Source organism: Schistocerca cancellata, chromosome 7 (assembly GCF_023864275.1).
Source record: "Schistocerca cancellata isolate TAMUIC-IGC-003103 chromosome 7, iqSchCanc2.1, whole genome shotgun sequence".
NCBI lineage: Eukaryota > Metazoa > Arthropoda > Insecta > Orthoptera > Acrididae > Schistocerca > Schistocerca cancellata.
In genome coordinates, this window is record NC_064632.1 from 22,939,631 (window position 1) to 22,952,022 (window position 12,392).

General features: G+C 43.6%; 1 protein-coding gene across 1 annotated transcript in view; it reads left to right on the forward strand.

The window, feature by feature from the left end:
• The window catches only part of LOC126092411 (lachesin-like), a 320,875-nt gene that overhangs the window by 105,649 nt on the left and 202,834 nt on the right, over nucleotides 1–12,392 (forward strand). The window contains exon 3 of the mRNA XM_049907998.1: nucleotides 3,162–3,344. Within this exon, the coding sequence (XP_049763955.1) occupies nucleotides 3,162–3,344 (183 nt within the window). The remainder of the gene's footprint in view (nucleotides 1–3,161; nucleotides 3,345–12,392) is intronic.

Sequence of the window (12,392 nt, forward strand, 5' to 3'; positions counted from 1 at the left end):
TTTTATTGCCAGATTCAAAAGAACAACGGACTGTTGATGACTGGAAACATGTTGCCTGGTCGGACGATACTCGTTTAAAATTGTATTGAGTGGATGGAGGTGTACGAGTATGGAGACAGGCTCATGAATCCATGAACCCTTATGTCAGCAGGGGAGTGCTGAAGCCGGTGGAGGCTCTGTAATGGTTTGGAGTGTGTGCAGTTGGATGCATGGGGGACCCCTGAAACGACGAGATACATCTCTGACAGGTGACACGTAAGCATTCTGTCTGATCACCTGCATCCATTCGTGTCCAGAGTGCATTCCGACGTAATTGGGCAATTCTTGCAATTCGACACACCACGCGTCCAGAATTGCTACGGAGTGGCTCCAGGAACAATCGTCGGAGTTCAAACACTTCCGCTGGAAACCAAACTCCTCAGACATGAACATTATTGAGCTTATCAGGGATGTCCTGCAATGTACTGTTCAGAGAAGATCTCGAACCACCCCCCCCCCCCCCCCCTACCAACGGACTCTTACCGATTTATGGACAGCTCTGCCCGATTGATGGTGTCACTATCTGCTGGTGAACGAGATTTGCTTGAAGGCTATTCATTGCCAAAATGAACTTCACAATGTGCTCAGATTGCTTTTTGTAAAGTCTGAAACCTGTATGTTTCCCTTTTTATTTATTAACTATTCGCGTTTTAAGCCTACAGCCTGTGTTATTTACAAAAGTCTTCTTACGTGATTTATGAAACTGATTACTGGTACCTAGCCTTTCGTGCAGAATGAGTGTACAAACTGTGTAATAGCGTCAGTCCACAATATCTTATCACGAGTAGCTAGACACCTATACGTGAACGTTAATACTTAACGTTGAGTGTGCAACCTTCGCCTTTGTGACGGCTTGAACGCTGCTGATGACATTTTTGATGAGGGTTCTGAATACCTCTGAAGGAATGGACGTCCGTTCTTCCTCAAGAGCAGAAAGCAAAGGCGGTAGTGATATTGGACGCTGGGGTCACGAGCGAAGTCGACTTTCCAACAAATCCCAAACATATTAGAGTAGGTTCAGGTCCATCAACAATTGCCTCAAAGATATAAGTGGCACTGTCATGTTGACACAGTCCAGAGGCTTCGCTCTTTACAGCACCTCATGAGTCGCTTAGCAATGACAATGGAAATTTGTGGTTTATGAGGTGTTACTTGATGATTGTAACCCATTCTTCTAAACTTCCTTTCCACTTACAACCATTGAGGTTGCTGGAATACTGGTAGCACTTTGGAACTCACAACTGACTTTTTCCTCTGACACTATGGGATTGATACAACTACCCTCCACAGTGCTTGTAGGTCCCAGTCTGGTTGTATTGATTTACCTGTGGCTACGTTTGGCAATGGCACTTCTATCACATCAACAATAGTTTACTTGCGCAGTTTTAAAAAGGTTAAAATTCCCTGAGTAGTAGGTTGTTCAGGGGACATCGAATGAGCGCCGAAGTTCGAAGTCTCTGAGCTCCCCTGACAGACGCATTCAACTCTTATCGCCCTCTACTGTAAATGCGATACCCTTTGCCAACATTCATACTGATGGGTCCACCTATCGTGTTCCCAAATGCACACATCAAAAAAAGTTTTGCATCACCTCGGTTCCGAGAGTTCTGAAACCTGTACTGATAATTGGAATGGAGATTTCCGCCCTTTTTATTGCTCATGAAAACCACACATTGAATGTTGTACCACCATACAGCCAGACATTCAGAAGTGGTGGTCCAGATTATTGTACACACCGGTACCTTTAATACCCAGTAGCACGTCCTCTTGCATCGATGCATTCCTGTATTCATGGTAGCATACTATCCACAAGTTCATCAAGGCACCGTTTGTCCAGATTGTCCAACTCCTCAATGGCCATTCGGCGTAGATCCCTCAGAATGATTGGTGGGTGACGTCGTCCATACACAGCCCTGTTCAATCTATCCCAGGCATGTTCGATAGGTTTCATGTCTGGAGAATATGCTGGCCACTTTAGTCGAGCGATGTCGTTGTCCTGAAGGAAGTCATTCACAAGATGTGCATAATGGGGGCGCGAGGGCGCGAATTGTCGTCCATGAAGGCGAATGCCTCGCCAGTATGCTGCCGATATGGTTGCACTATCGGTCGGAGGATGGCATTCACGTATCGTACAGCGGTTGTGGTGGCTTGCATCACCACAAGCGGCGTACGTCGGCCCCACATACTGCCACCCCAAAAGAGCAGGGAACGTCCACCTTGCTGCACTCAAGGACAGTGTGTCTGAGGCGTTCAGCCTGGCCGGGTTGTCTCCAAACACATCATCTATGGTTGTCTGGTTGAAGGCATATGTGACACTCATCGGTGAAGAGAACGTGATGCCAATCCTGAGCGGTCCATTCGTTGTTCTGCCCGTCTGTACCGCGCTTCATATTGTCTTGGTTGCAAAGATTGACCTCGCCGTGGTCGTCGGGAGTGAAGTTGACCATCATGCAGCCTGTTGCGCACAGTTTAGGTCGTAACACGACGTCCTGTGGCTCCACGAAAAGCATTATTCATCATGGTGGCGTTGCTATCGGGGTTCCTCCTAGCCATAGTCCGTAGGCAGCTGTCATCCATCCATTGCAGTAGTAGCCCTTGGGCGTCTTGAGCGCGGCAAGTCATCGACAGTTCCTGTCTCTCTGTATCTCCTCCAAGTCCGAACAACAACCGTTTCGTGCAGTCCGAGACGCCTGGACACTTCCCTTGTTGAAAGCCTTCCTGGTACAAAGTAACAATGCGGACGCGATCGAACCGCGGTATTGACCGTCTAGGCATGGTTGAACTTCAGACAACAAGAACCGTGTACCTCCTTCCTGGTGGAATGACTGGGCCTGATCGGCTGCAGGACATCCTGCGTCTAATAGGCGCTGCTCATGCATGATTTTTTTACATCTTTGGGCGGGCTTAGCGAGATCTCTGAACAGTCTAAGGGGCTGTGTCTGTTACACACTATCCATAGTCAACGCCCATCATCAGGGGTTCTGCGAAACGGGGTGATGAAAAACATTTTTGATGTGTCTATTTAACTCCACTTTACATTTTTGTCATATTGTATGTGAGTAAAAAATCTCTGTTAATTGGGAACACAGTCTCTTTCTTTTAAATCCGGCTCTCAATCACAGTGGATCTCGGGTCGCACAGTGGCTTACACCCGCCTCTCACCTGTTGCAGTGCCGGACACGTGGTCCCCACCCCGGCTGGTGCCACCAGAGCCAGAGTTCTTGGCGCCCGTTGGTAACCTGACCGCACCTGTTGGCAAGGAGGTCATCCTCAGCTGCGTCGTGGACCACCTGGGCAAGTACAAGGTCAGTCCGTTTCACGTTCTCTGCCTTACATACACTACTGGCCATTAAAATTGATACACCACGATGATGACGTGCTACAGACGTTATTAATTGAAACTGGCATAATGGCCAAAGTCTCCATCGTGATGAATTAATACAGAGCGAGTCAGAATGAATGACCTGACTTAGGAACTTCATAGTTACAGATGGAGGCGTTTTTGAAAATACTCAAATTGCAAAACACTCAAAAATAATTATGTTGTTACAATGGCTTAAAGAGTCCACCTGCAGCATATAGACAACTCCTAGACCTGAGCTTTTCAAACATTTCCTCAATGTGACGATCTTCCAACACATACGGTTTCACAACACAGCCTTTCACTAATATTAATAAAATAGAGCCTGCTGAAGCAAATGCTATTTTAAACAAACTATTATATTTCTTTTCTAAGTACTGAAAACTTACACATTACTTTCACGAACACAAGACTTTTCAATACTATTGTGAACCGCTCGACTGGCGTGGTCTTAATGATCTATACAAATCTGTCATGTACTAAGTTGGGTGAGGGATAAGCCCACGTGGATTCCGTCATCTTACTTTATCAAACTTCATCGTATAGCAGTTTTTATATTATTCAAAACGGAAAATACACTTCCTCGCGAATATGTTGTAGAAAAGTCCAACAAAACGATGACCCCTCTTTTCCTTAGACTCATTTTTGTGTTCGTGTTACCACATGATGACGCAGAACACACAGTCTGTATCTACTGATGTTTCACACACATTGCATGACTGATGCTATGCACATGATCTTTCATACACTGTGGAAGCTTTCTTTGCGACAGTAAATTTATACTTTTGCCTGCTGGGTGGCCGATCGGTTCTAGGCGCTACAGTCTGGAACCGCGTGACCGCTACGGTCGCAGGTTGGAATCCCGCCTCGGGCATTGATGTGTGTGATGTCATTAGTTTGGTTAAGTTTATGTAGTTCTAAGTTCTAGGGGCTGATGACCTCAGAAGTTAAGTCCCATAGTGCTCAGAGTCATTTGAACCAATTTATCCATTTCTGATGACTCCTGCAAAATTATTTTACTTCAAAAGACGTAAAATGACACATACCACGAACGAAACAAAGAAAGAAGTTGAAGGAAAAGTGTAAAATCTTCCACTATCACCGTTCGAAGAGCTTGTTAAGACATAGACGGATAGAGAGAGCAACTGTAAAGCAACAGAAGAGTACAACAGAGTGCCATGATAAGAAGCTACAGGTATAAAATAGTGGAATTCAGCATACCGGCCACACGTTTAATACGTTTACTGTTTCACTGAATCTAGAGAACTATGATCTGATTTTGTCACAAATTAAACATATCTTCTACATTCCGAATTTACTAGTCTTGCTGAACCCTTGATGCAACTAGTCGGTGCTCTTTGACGATGGGACACTGTGTTAGGAAAGCTCTGATCTTTACAATAGGTAACTTCATCGTCAGTTCTATGTAACAAACCTACGTTTATAGATGTCACTACCGCTGTTATTCTGTTCCTTAGACCTTCTATGTACTGAGGGTAAGGTTGGATGAAAGCACATATCTCCACAAAAAAAGTCGTATGGTGTCGTATGTGGTCACGACTGATATTCGTGGAAGACAAGAACGTAGGGTAGTGTTTCGGGTTCTCATTCGCCCTATTTAACGCTGATATAGCGTGTCACTGGGCAGCTGTCGTACAATGTTTTGCCAGTGTGGTGGACTTCGATCCTGTTGCAATCGGAAGTTTTTAGAGCCCTCCTAAAGGTGTGGGAAAAGCTAAGTCGGCAGTATCTGAAGACAGCTCAATCCAGTCACAGTGTTTTTCTTAGGCCTGTAAACGTTTTCGTAAGAAATGGCACAATAAGCCCAGACGTTTGGCGAATCGCTTTCATGCTTAAAATTTGAAAGAAGGTCCTGAAGCCTCTAGAGGGACATGTTCTGTAACTTCACTTTGGTGCTAACGTGAAACATAGCTTCATAACTGAAAACAAACTGTAATGAAGATCTCGCGCAGTCGTTCTCAACCTGGGGCAATTACCCCCTGAGGGGTAAACTGAAATTTTCTGAAAAGTAAATATAAACGACTCGATTCTGTTTCAGTCACGAAACTGAATTATTTTCAAAAGATCATTACTGTTATCACAATTTTGTGACACTCTAATACTGATTATATAAGTTGTCAATTACTTTCTCTCAATTAATAGTATTAATACAGTGCAGGTTACGTGTTCCTCAGACAGTCCATCCACTACACACACATGTTGTACTTTGTCCCGTAGATCGGTAATGATAAAATTGATACACATACATAAGAAGTCCTAGGTATCTCAAGAAAATGTCTTCTACAGGTTGTAAACAGTACCAGCAGCAGTCTAGAAATTGCTTCATTACTCGCTTCGAAACAGATAAATGATTTAACGAGACAACAGTATCTACTATACTGTTATACACAGTATTATTATTATTATTATTATTATCACAATTAATGTTAGTGGCTGTGGTCAGATACAAAGCATTAACAGACTGAAGTCTTCCAATTTCTGTCAGTGCAGAAGTAAAGAGTGCAGCAATCAAGTGATTTGCGAACAGTAAACATAGTGCACACATTTTAGCTTGGTTGATTTTAAGTGGTGTTGCAGTGTGCAGTTCTAGCAGGTGCTGCAATGGAGTAATGCAAGGCAAATATGTTTTGTAAAAAGTGTCAACTCTCCCTGTGGATAGATAGCGTTCTTATCCGAGAAGTATTTGCGGATAGCACTTGCGATGCAGCAAGAATTCCTTCATCGTTCGTTCTAATACACACACACACACACACACACACACACACACACACACACACACACAGACATACAAATACAAACTAAATATCATTCATCTTTTATCATTTTAGAAATAAAAGTGTTCCAAGAAAAGTCTTTTCTTCTACAGTTTACTTAGGTGCTAAGGTTGATGATAATGTGAGGGAGGGACGGAGAGGAGCAACAGATGGCGGGGAGTGGGGGAGGGTGGGTGTACTAGCTAATGTCGAATTGCACAGATGGGTAATGGTCTAAGAAAGGTTGGGAACCACTGACCAAGGGTTTTTAATGTCTTCCAGCGGGTACCGCTGAATACAACAAGTTTCCTGTTATAGCGAACCGGAAGGGTTCGAAATGGCTCTGAGCGCTATGGGACCTAACTTCGAAGGTCATCAGTCCCCTAGAACTTAGAACTACTTAAACCTAACTAACCCAAGGAAATCACTTACATCCATGCCCGAGGCAGGATTCGAACCTGCGACAGTAGCGTTTGCGCGGTTCCAGACTGTAGCGCCTAGAACCGCTCGGCCACCTCGGCCGGCGAACCAGAAGGGCTTGCACTAATTTTATTCTGTATAGGTTATAGGCCAAGCGTCGGCTTAACACTCGCCAGCCACACAAGGAATTGCTGCTTGCGCCGGAAGTAGACTTTCATGGATCCCTCACGAACGTTTGCCAAGTTCTTTCCACCGTTGTATCAGAAGTGCAGGATTGACCTGGACTTTAATCTTTGCATAAGCATCCTTTCCCTTTTCCAGTTGACGATACCAACCACAAATAATTTCCAGCAAATGCGGATCTTGCCAAACTGTAGAACGCAAAACATCTTCTCTTGCGCGGTCGCCATCATGTGTCATAGAAACTGATCAGGCGTCAGGACTGGCATCTAGCAGCGCTCTCTAATGCTTTTGGCCACTCCCATATATTTTAACACAGAAGTCTTGTGTAGCACGTCATAATTACTCCACTCTAAAATACTTTCATTCAGTTTGATTCACCCACTGCTACTAATTATTCTCTCAGTGCAAATTATTGCCTATCGAAAGTATTATAGGACTGTGAACGCAAGTAAACAAAAAATAACGCGAAAAAGTGTTCCTTAAAGCCTCAAATATGCAACTGAATTGTTTCTGGTAACAATACGGATTACGCAGTGGTCCTTGTATTACATCCATGACGCAGCGGGGTAGCGCAGTGGATAGCGTGCTGGACTCGTATTCTCCAGGGTATATGTTCAAATATTGGTCTCGTAGTGCTGATCTTTTTTCCGTGCGATCCCTCTAAGTGGCTTACGACAAATGCTGGGATGGTCCCTTTGAAGGGGAACGTCCAATTTCATTCCCCATTCTTCCTCAATCTGAGCTTGTGCCCGGTCTCTGATGACTGCACTGTCGACGGGACACTAAATACTAGATATGAAAGTGGTGAACTATACCTGAAAACCATGGTTTGACTCATGAGATATTCTTTTGAGCAAAGATACAACCTCTAACCACAGAAGAAGATCCAAGATAGAAGAAATATCGTGTGCAGCTGCAATGTTGAAAACAGAAATAAGTCATTTTTGGCATCAGAGTCATTATGACCATGGAATCCATTGACTTAACCTTTAACACATCATACTATGAAAGATATTTGGTTTTTGTAGGTAGTCGATGTGCAATACCGAAAGGAAAGGCACGTTATTAAATTATTCAGTAAATAGTATACTTGGTGTTACCAGCTTATGGCGCAAAGAAAGAGATTTTTGCTAAAAAAATATAACAAAACAGTAAATACAGTTTGTAGTAAAACCTCAAATTAAAAAATTTAATTAGTCACTGGCTGTGAAGCCAAGCTGGCAATAGAAGGCAAGCATGTTTGGAAGTCTGGCTCTCTTCGGCAAAGCTGAATTCTGTACCGTAAGAGTAATCACTAGTGATATACGATGGCTTCTGCGTAGATTGCATAATTTTATTAGTTTCGCTCTATTACGTCCTGTGAAGCTACATTTGTTGGGGTATCTTGTGGATGTTCTGAACATGGACCACGAAAGAGACAAATGATGTGACATTGAGAGCACTTCCTACGTCAGTGCTAATCGGTCGCAAGGTATGAACTGGCCAATTAGCTCAAAAAATTTTATACTGAGCGTTTCAGGGCAGCCCATTCTCAGAATATCTCCAAAACAAAATACAAAGTCACGAGCAAATGCGTAAAAAGGAAATACCGAAGTTATTAGAAAAAAATTTCAAAAAATCAAATAATCATACGAAAAATTACCTTCATACAAAGTATAACGTAACATACGTACGTCCTCGCAATCAGTGCTCAGCTCATGGGAAGTGGCCATTACAAAACCTAACTACAATACCAAGCCAGCTAGTGATGTGGCTGTGTGGGTACCGTAAAGTGGCGCTAGAACGAAACGTACCGGTAGATAACAACCGTTCTGTACAGAAACCGGAAGAATGACCTATACATCAAACTCAATACAATAATAGAAAACGTATACGCAGCAGTACATTGGTGCATACATGGCTCAATTAGGGCCGATTGAGAGGGAGAAGGGGTGGAGAGAACCAGCATAATGGACGAGTAAGAAAAATGCAAGATCCGAACAAAGAAGGAAAAAATTTGAAGGAAATAAGTCAGCCCAAGTACTGGATGACATAAACACCCATGCCAGTGGGTATATAAAGGAAGACACCAGTGGTTGAGAGAAGCACCTTTATTACAAACAAATCAAAAATGGTTCATATGGCTCTGAGCATTATGGGACTTAACATCTGAGGTCATCAGTCCCCTAGAACGTAGAATTAGTTAAATCTAACTAACCTACGTACATCACACACATCCATGCCCGAGGGAGGATTCGAACCTGCGACCGTAGCGGTCGCGCAGTTCCAGACTGAAGTGCGTAGAACCGCTCGGCCACACTGGCCGGCACCTTTCTTACAAAAATGGTGTCACTGCACCGACTGAGTACTTAAAACACCACTAGATTTTCTAATAATGTGTGCATCTATAAGTATTGTAACACTAAACATAAGGTTTCGGCTTATGAAGCCATTGATAACCATTAAATATGCCACATGTCTATCTACAGGAAAATAAATGATGACGATTTCAGAATAAATGATGATTGTTTTAGTAGAAATAGCTTCCCAATCCGAGGAAGTCATTAACGCGTTAGTCTACCGCAGGACCTTAAGCAAGCAGTTATTCGGCTTGGCATTGATTGACAGTGTTGTTGGATATCCCCCTTGGGGATATGTGGCCAAATTCCGTCCGATTGTCGAGTTAGAGTTTATGTGATTAACTTAGAAATCTTTCGCAAGTGAACTATTGCTTTCCTCTTATGAAGGGAATTTAGGAAATACCACCTAAGCTCTGTAGACTGGAGGAGAATCACACGAAGAAATGGATGGCAGAAAGTTACATTTCATTGTAATATGAAAAATATGTGTTTTTCTAAGAAATCTTTTGGGACTGAACTACTATTTTCTCCTTGTGAAGGGAATTTCTTGTTGAAATTACATGTTTCTGTGCCGGAAAACGCCCTATTTTTCAGAAACTATTTACCAATCACTTGGGCCTCCATTGAACGAAAGTTTCGCAGTGCTACGAGCTTTCGACCAAATAGTCCTTGGCCATTGCCAAGCGGAATACAATTATTTCTGGTATATCCATAGAGAGCGAAATATCGTTCCTTCCAAATCTTGCCTGTACCAGCAGGTAGTCTATCGGGCGAATTAGGAGTGCTTGCTGTGGTGCTGTCCCATACTGTATGAGACGCACGTCGCCACTCCCACAAATGTAGATGTAGATGTAGATTTAGATGCTTCCGGGAGTTCAAAAGCATGGAAGTATTTCAAGATACTATTACTTAAGGGGTGTAACAACAGATCTGTGGAAAATATCTTGTATTTTTATTCACAAACCTAGCTTTGAATAAGTGTCTTTCGTGTTTATGCCGGGTACATTATGGTCATACAATAACTGTTCCTTTTATTATGTAGATGTTCTGTCCTCGGGATAATCACTTAATACATTAGAAAATAACCCGTGATTGAGTCTAAACCGGATGAGTTGAAATTACAACAGAATTGACGCCTGTAGCATTTTATTTCAATAAGAGTGATAATCTTGTTCTTACACTTTTTCAGAGAGTGGCAACTATACATCAATAAAACTCCGTATTTGCGTCAATAAACAGCTCGCTCGTGTAACATATCAAGAATAGCTAACATAGGGAATTATGAAATTATCGTACGACAGCTAGAGCCACATTTATGCCATCTTACTAGGCAACAGTAGGCGTCTCTTCGTGCAAATATAGCTTCAGATGCCACAAAAGCTAACTAGCTCTGACGGTGTGCAGAGCTTTTCTGATGCGTGCATTGCATTGTAAATTCTTGGCTACGTGCTACCACAGTAAAATTAAAGATATTTCTGGTGCACGATGACGGTGACATTCCATGTAGTATACTTTGGTAAGCAACCACATTGTTAAAATTCCTCTCGATGTAGTGCGCTACATCTCAGAGCCATTTTTTCTGCAGTGGCACAGTCTTGCATGCAACAACACCGCTGCAGTTCCAAATAAAATGTCAATTCAATGATCACATTGTTTTAAGAAACTCTAAGATGTCACCGCTACTATTCACTTGCGACATTCCCTTGAGATAAAAATTACTATTGGAATTTATGCTATCAACCGACACCCTGTCAAAGCCCTATGAGAATTGCTTTTTCTTACCAATATCCTAGTATCAGCGTTAAAGAGGATGTTCAAAACTTACCGACGTGTGCCATCAATATCTGCTCAGTAGCTTAGTATCCGTCATAAATAAAAATGTGCTGGTTACGGAGAATTTGCTGCCTACTGTTATCTGTGTTGAGATAAATTCTAGAGCTTTCAACTGGATGTACTAGCCTGGAACTTGTTTCCATTCGAATAAGTCACTCTGTGTTCCACGAAAATTCAGTAAATCACATATGATTGCAATGATTTAACCTGCAGCTAAGGTTTCTACTATCTGTGAAAATGTCTCAGTGTTAGCGTAGTTGTCCGACTGTACGCAAGCAGAAATATTATCTGTAGTCAGAAACTTATCAGATATAAATATTGGGTAGTTTCCTGAAAAATCGCTAGATAAAGAATGGAAAAACTGAAAGATGGCAACATTGCGTGGAAATAAATACTGCAGGCTAGTCTCGTCACTTAATTTCTGGACAGCTACAGCACTGATGCTAACAATGAGTTGATGTGCCTTAAGGGGCCTTCTTTATGTGACTCAACGTATTATGACACCTGACAGAGACGGACAGAAACTTCTGTATGGGGTGCTTTCTTCCTAGTGAAAAGACATCGTCTTCTTTGTTGGAGTGAAGGAACAGTAAGTTACTTTTGGACGCGTAGCAATCTTAGAGATGAACGACCGAAGTTGTTAATGTAGTAACCTCATCGCAACTGTAGAGTCTTGTACTCTAAGGAAGTAAGGGAGTGGATGTTGCTATGGGTGACCGGTATCCTCTTTCTGCTACACATATGCACACGTGGATTAATACGATTCTTTATTTATACACTCCTGGAAATGGAAAAAAGAACACATTGACACCGGTGTGTCAGACCTACCATACTTGCTCCGGACACTGCGAGAGGGCTGTACAAGCAATGATCACACGCACGACACAGCGGACACACCAGGAACCGCGGTGTTGGCCGTCGAATGGCGCTAGCTGCGCAGCATTTGTGCACCACCGCCGTCAGTGTCAGCCAGTTTGCCGTGGCATACGGAGCTCCATCGCAGTCTTTAACACTGCTAGCATGCCGCGACAGCGTGGACGTGAACCGTATGTGCAGTTGACGGACTTTGAGCGAGGGCGTATAGTGAGCATGCGGGAGGCCGGGTGGACGTACCGCCGAATTGCGGACGTGGGGCGTGAGGTCTCCACAGTACATTGATGTTGCCGCCAGTGGTCGGCGGAAGGTGCACGTGCCCGTCGACCTGGGACCGGACCGCAGCGACGCACGGATGCACGCCAAGACCGTAGGATCCTACGCAGTGCCGTAGGGGAACGCACCGCCACTTCCTAGCAAATTAGGGACACTGTTGCTCCTGGGGTATCGGCGAGGACCATTCGCAACCGTCTCCATGGAGCTGGGCTACGGTCCCGCACACCGTTAGGCCGTCTTCCGCTCACGCCCCAACATCGTGCAGCCCGCCTCCAGTGGTGTCGCGACAGGCGT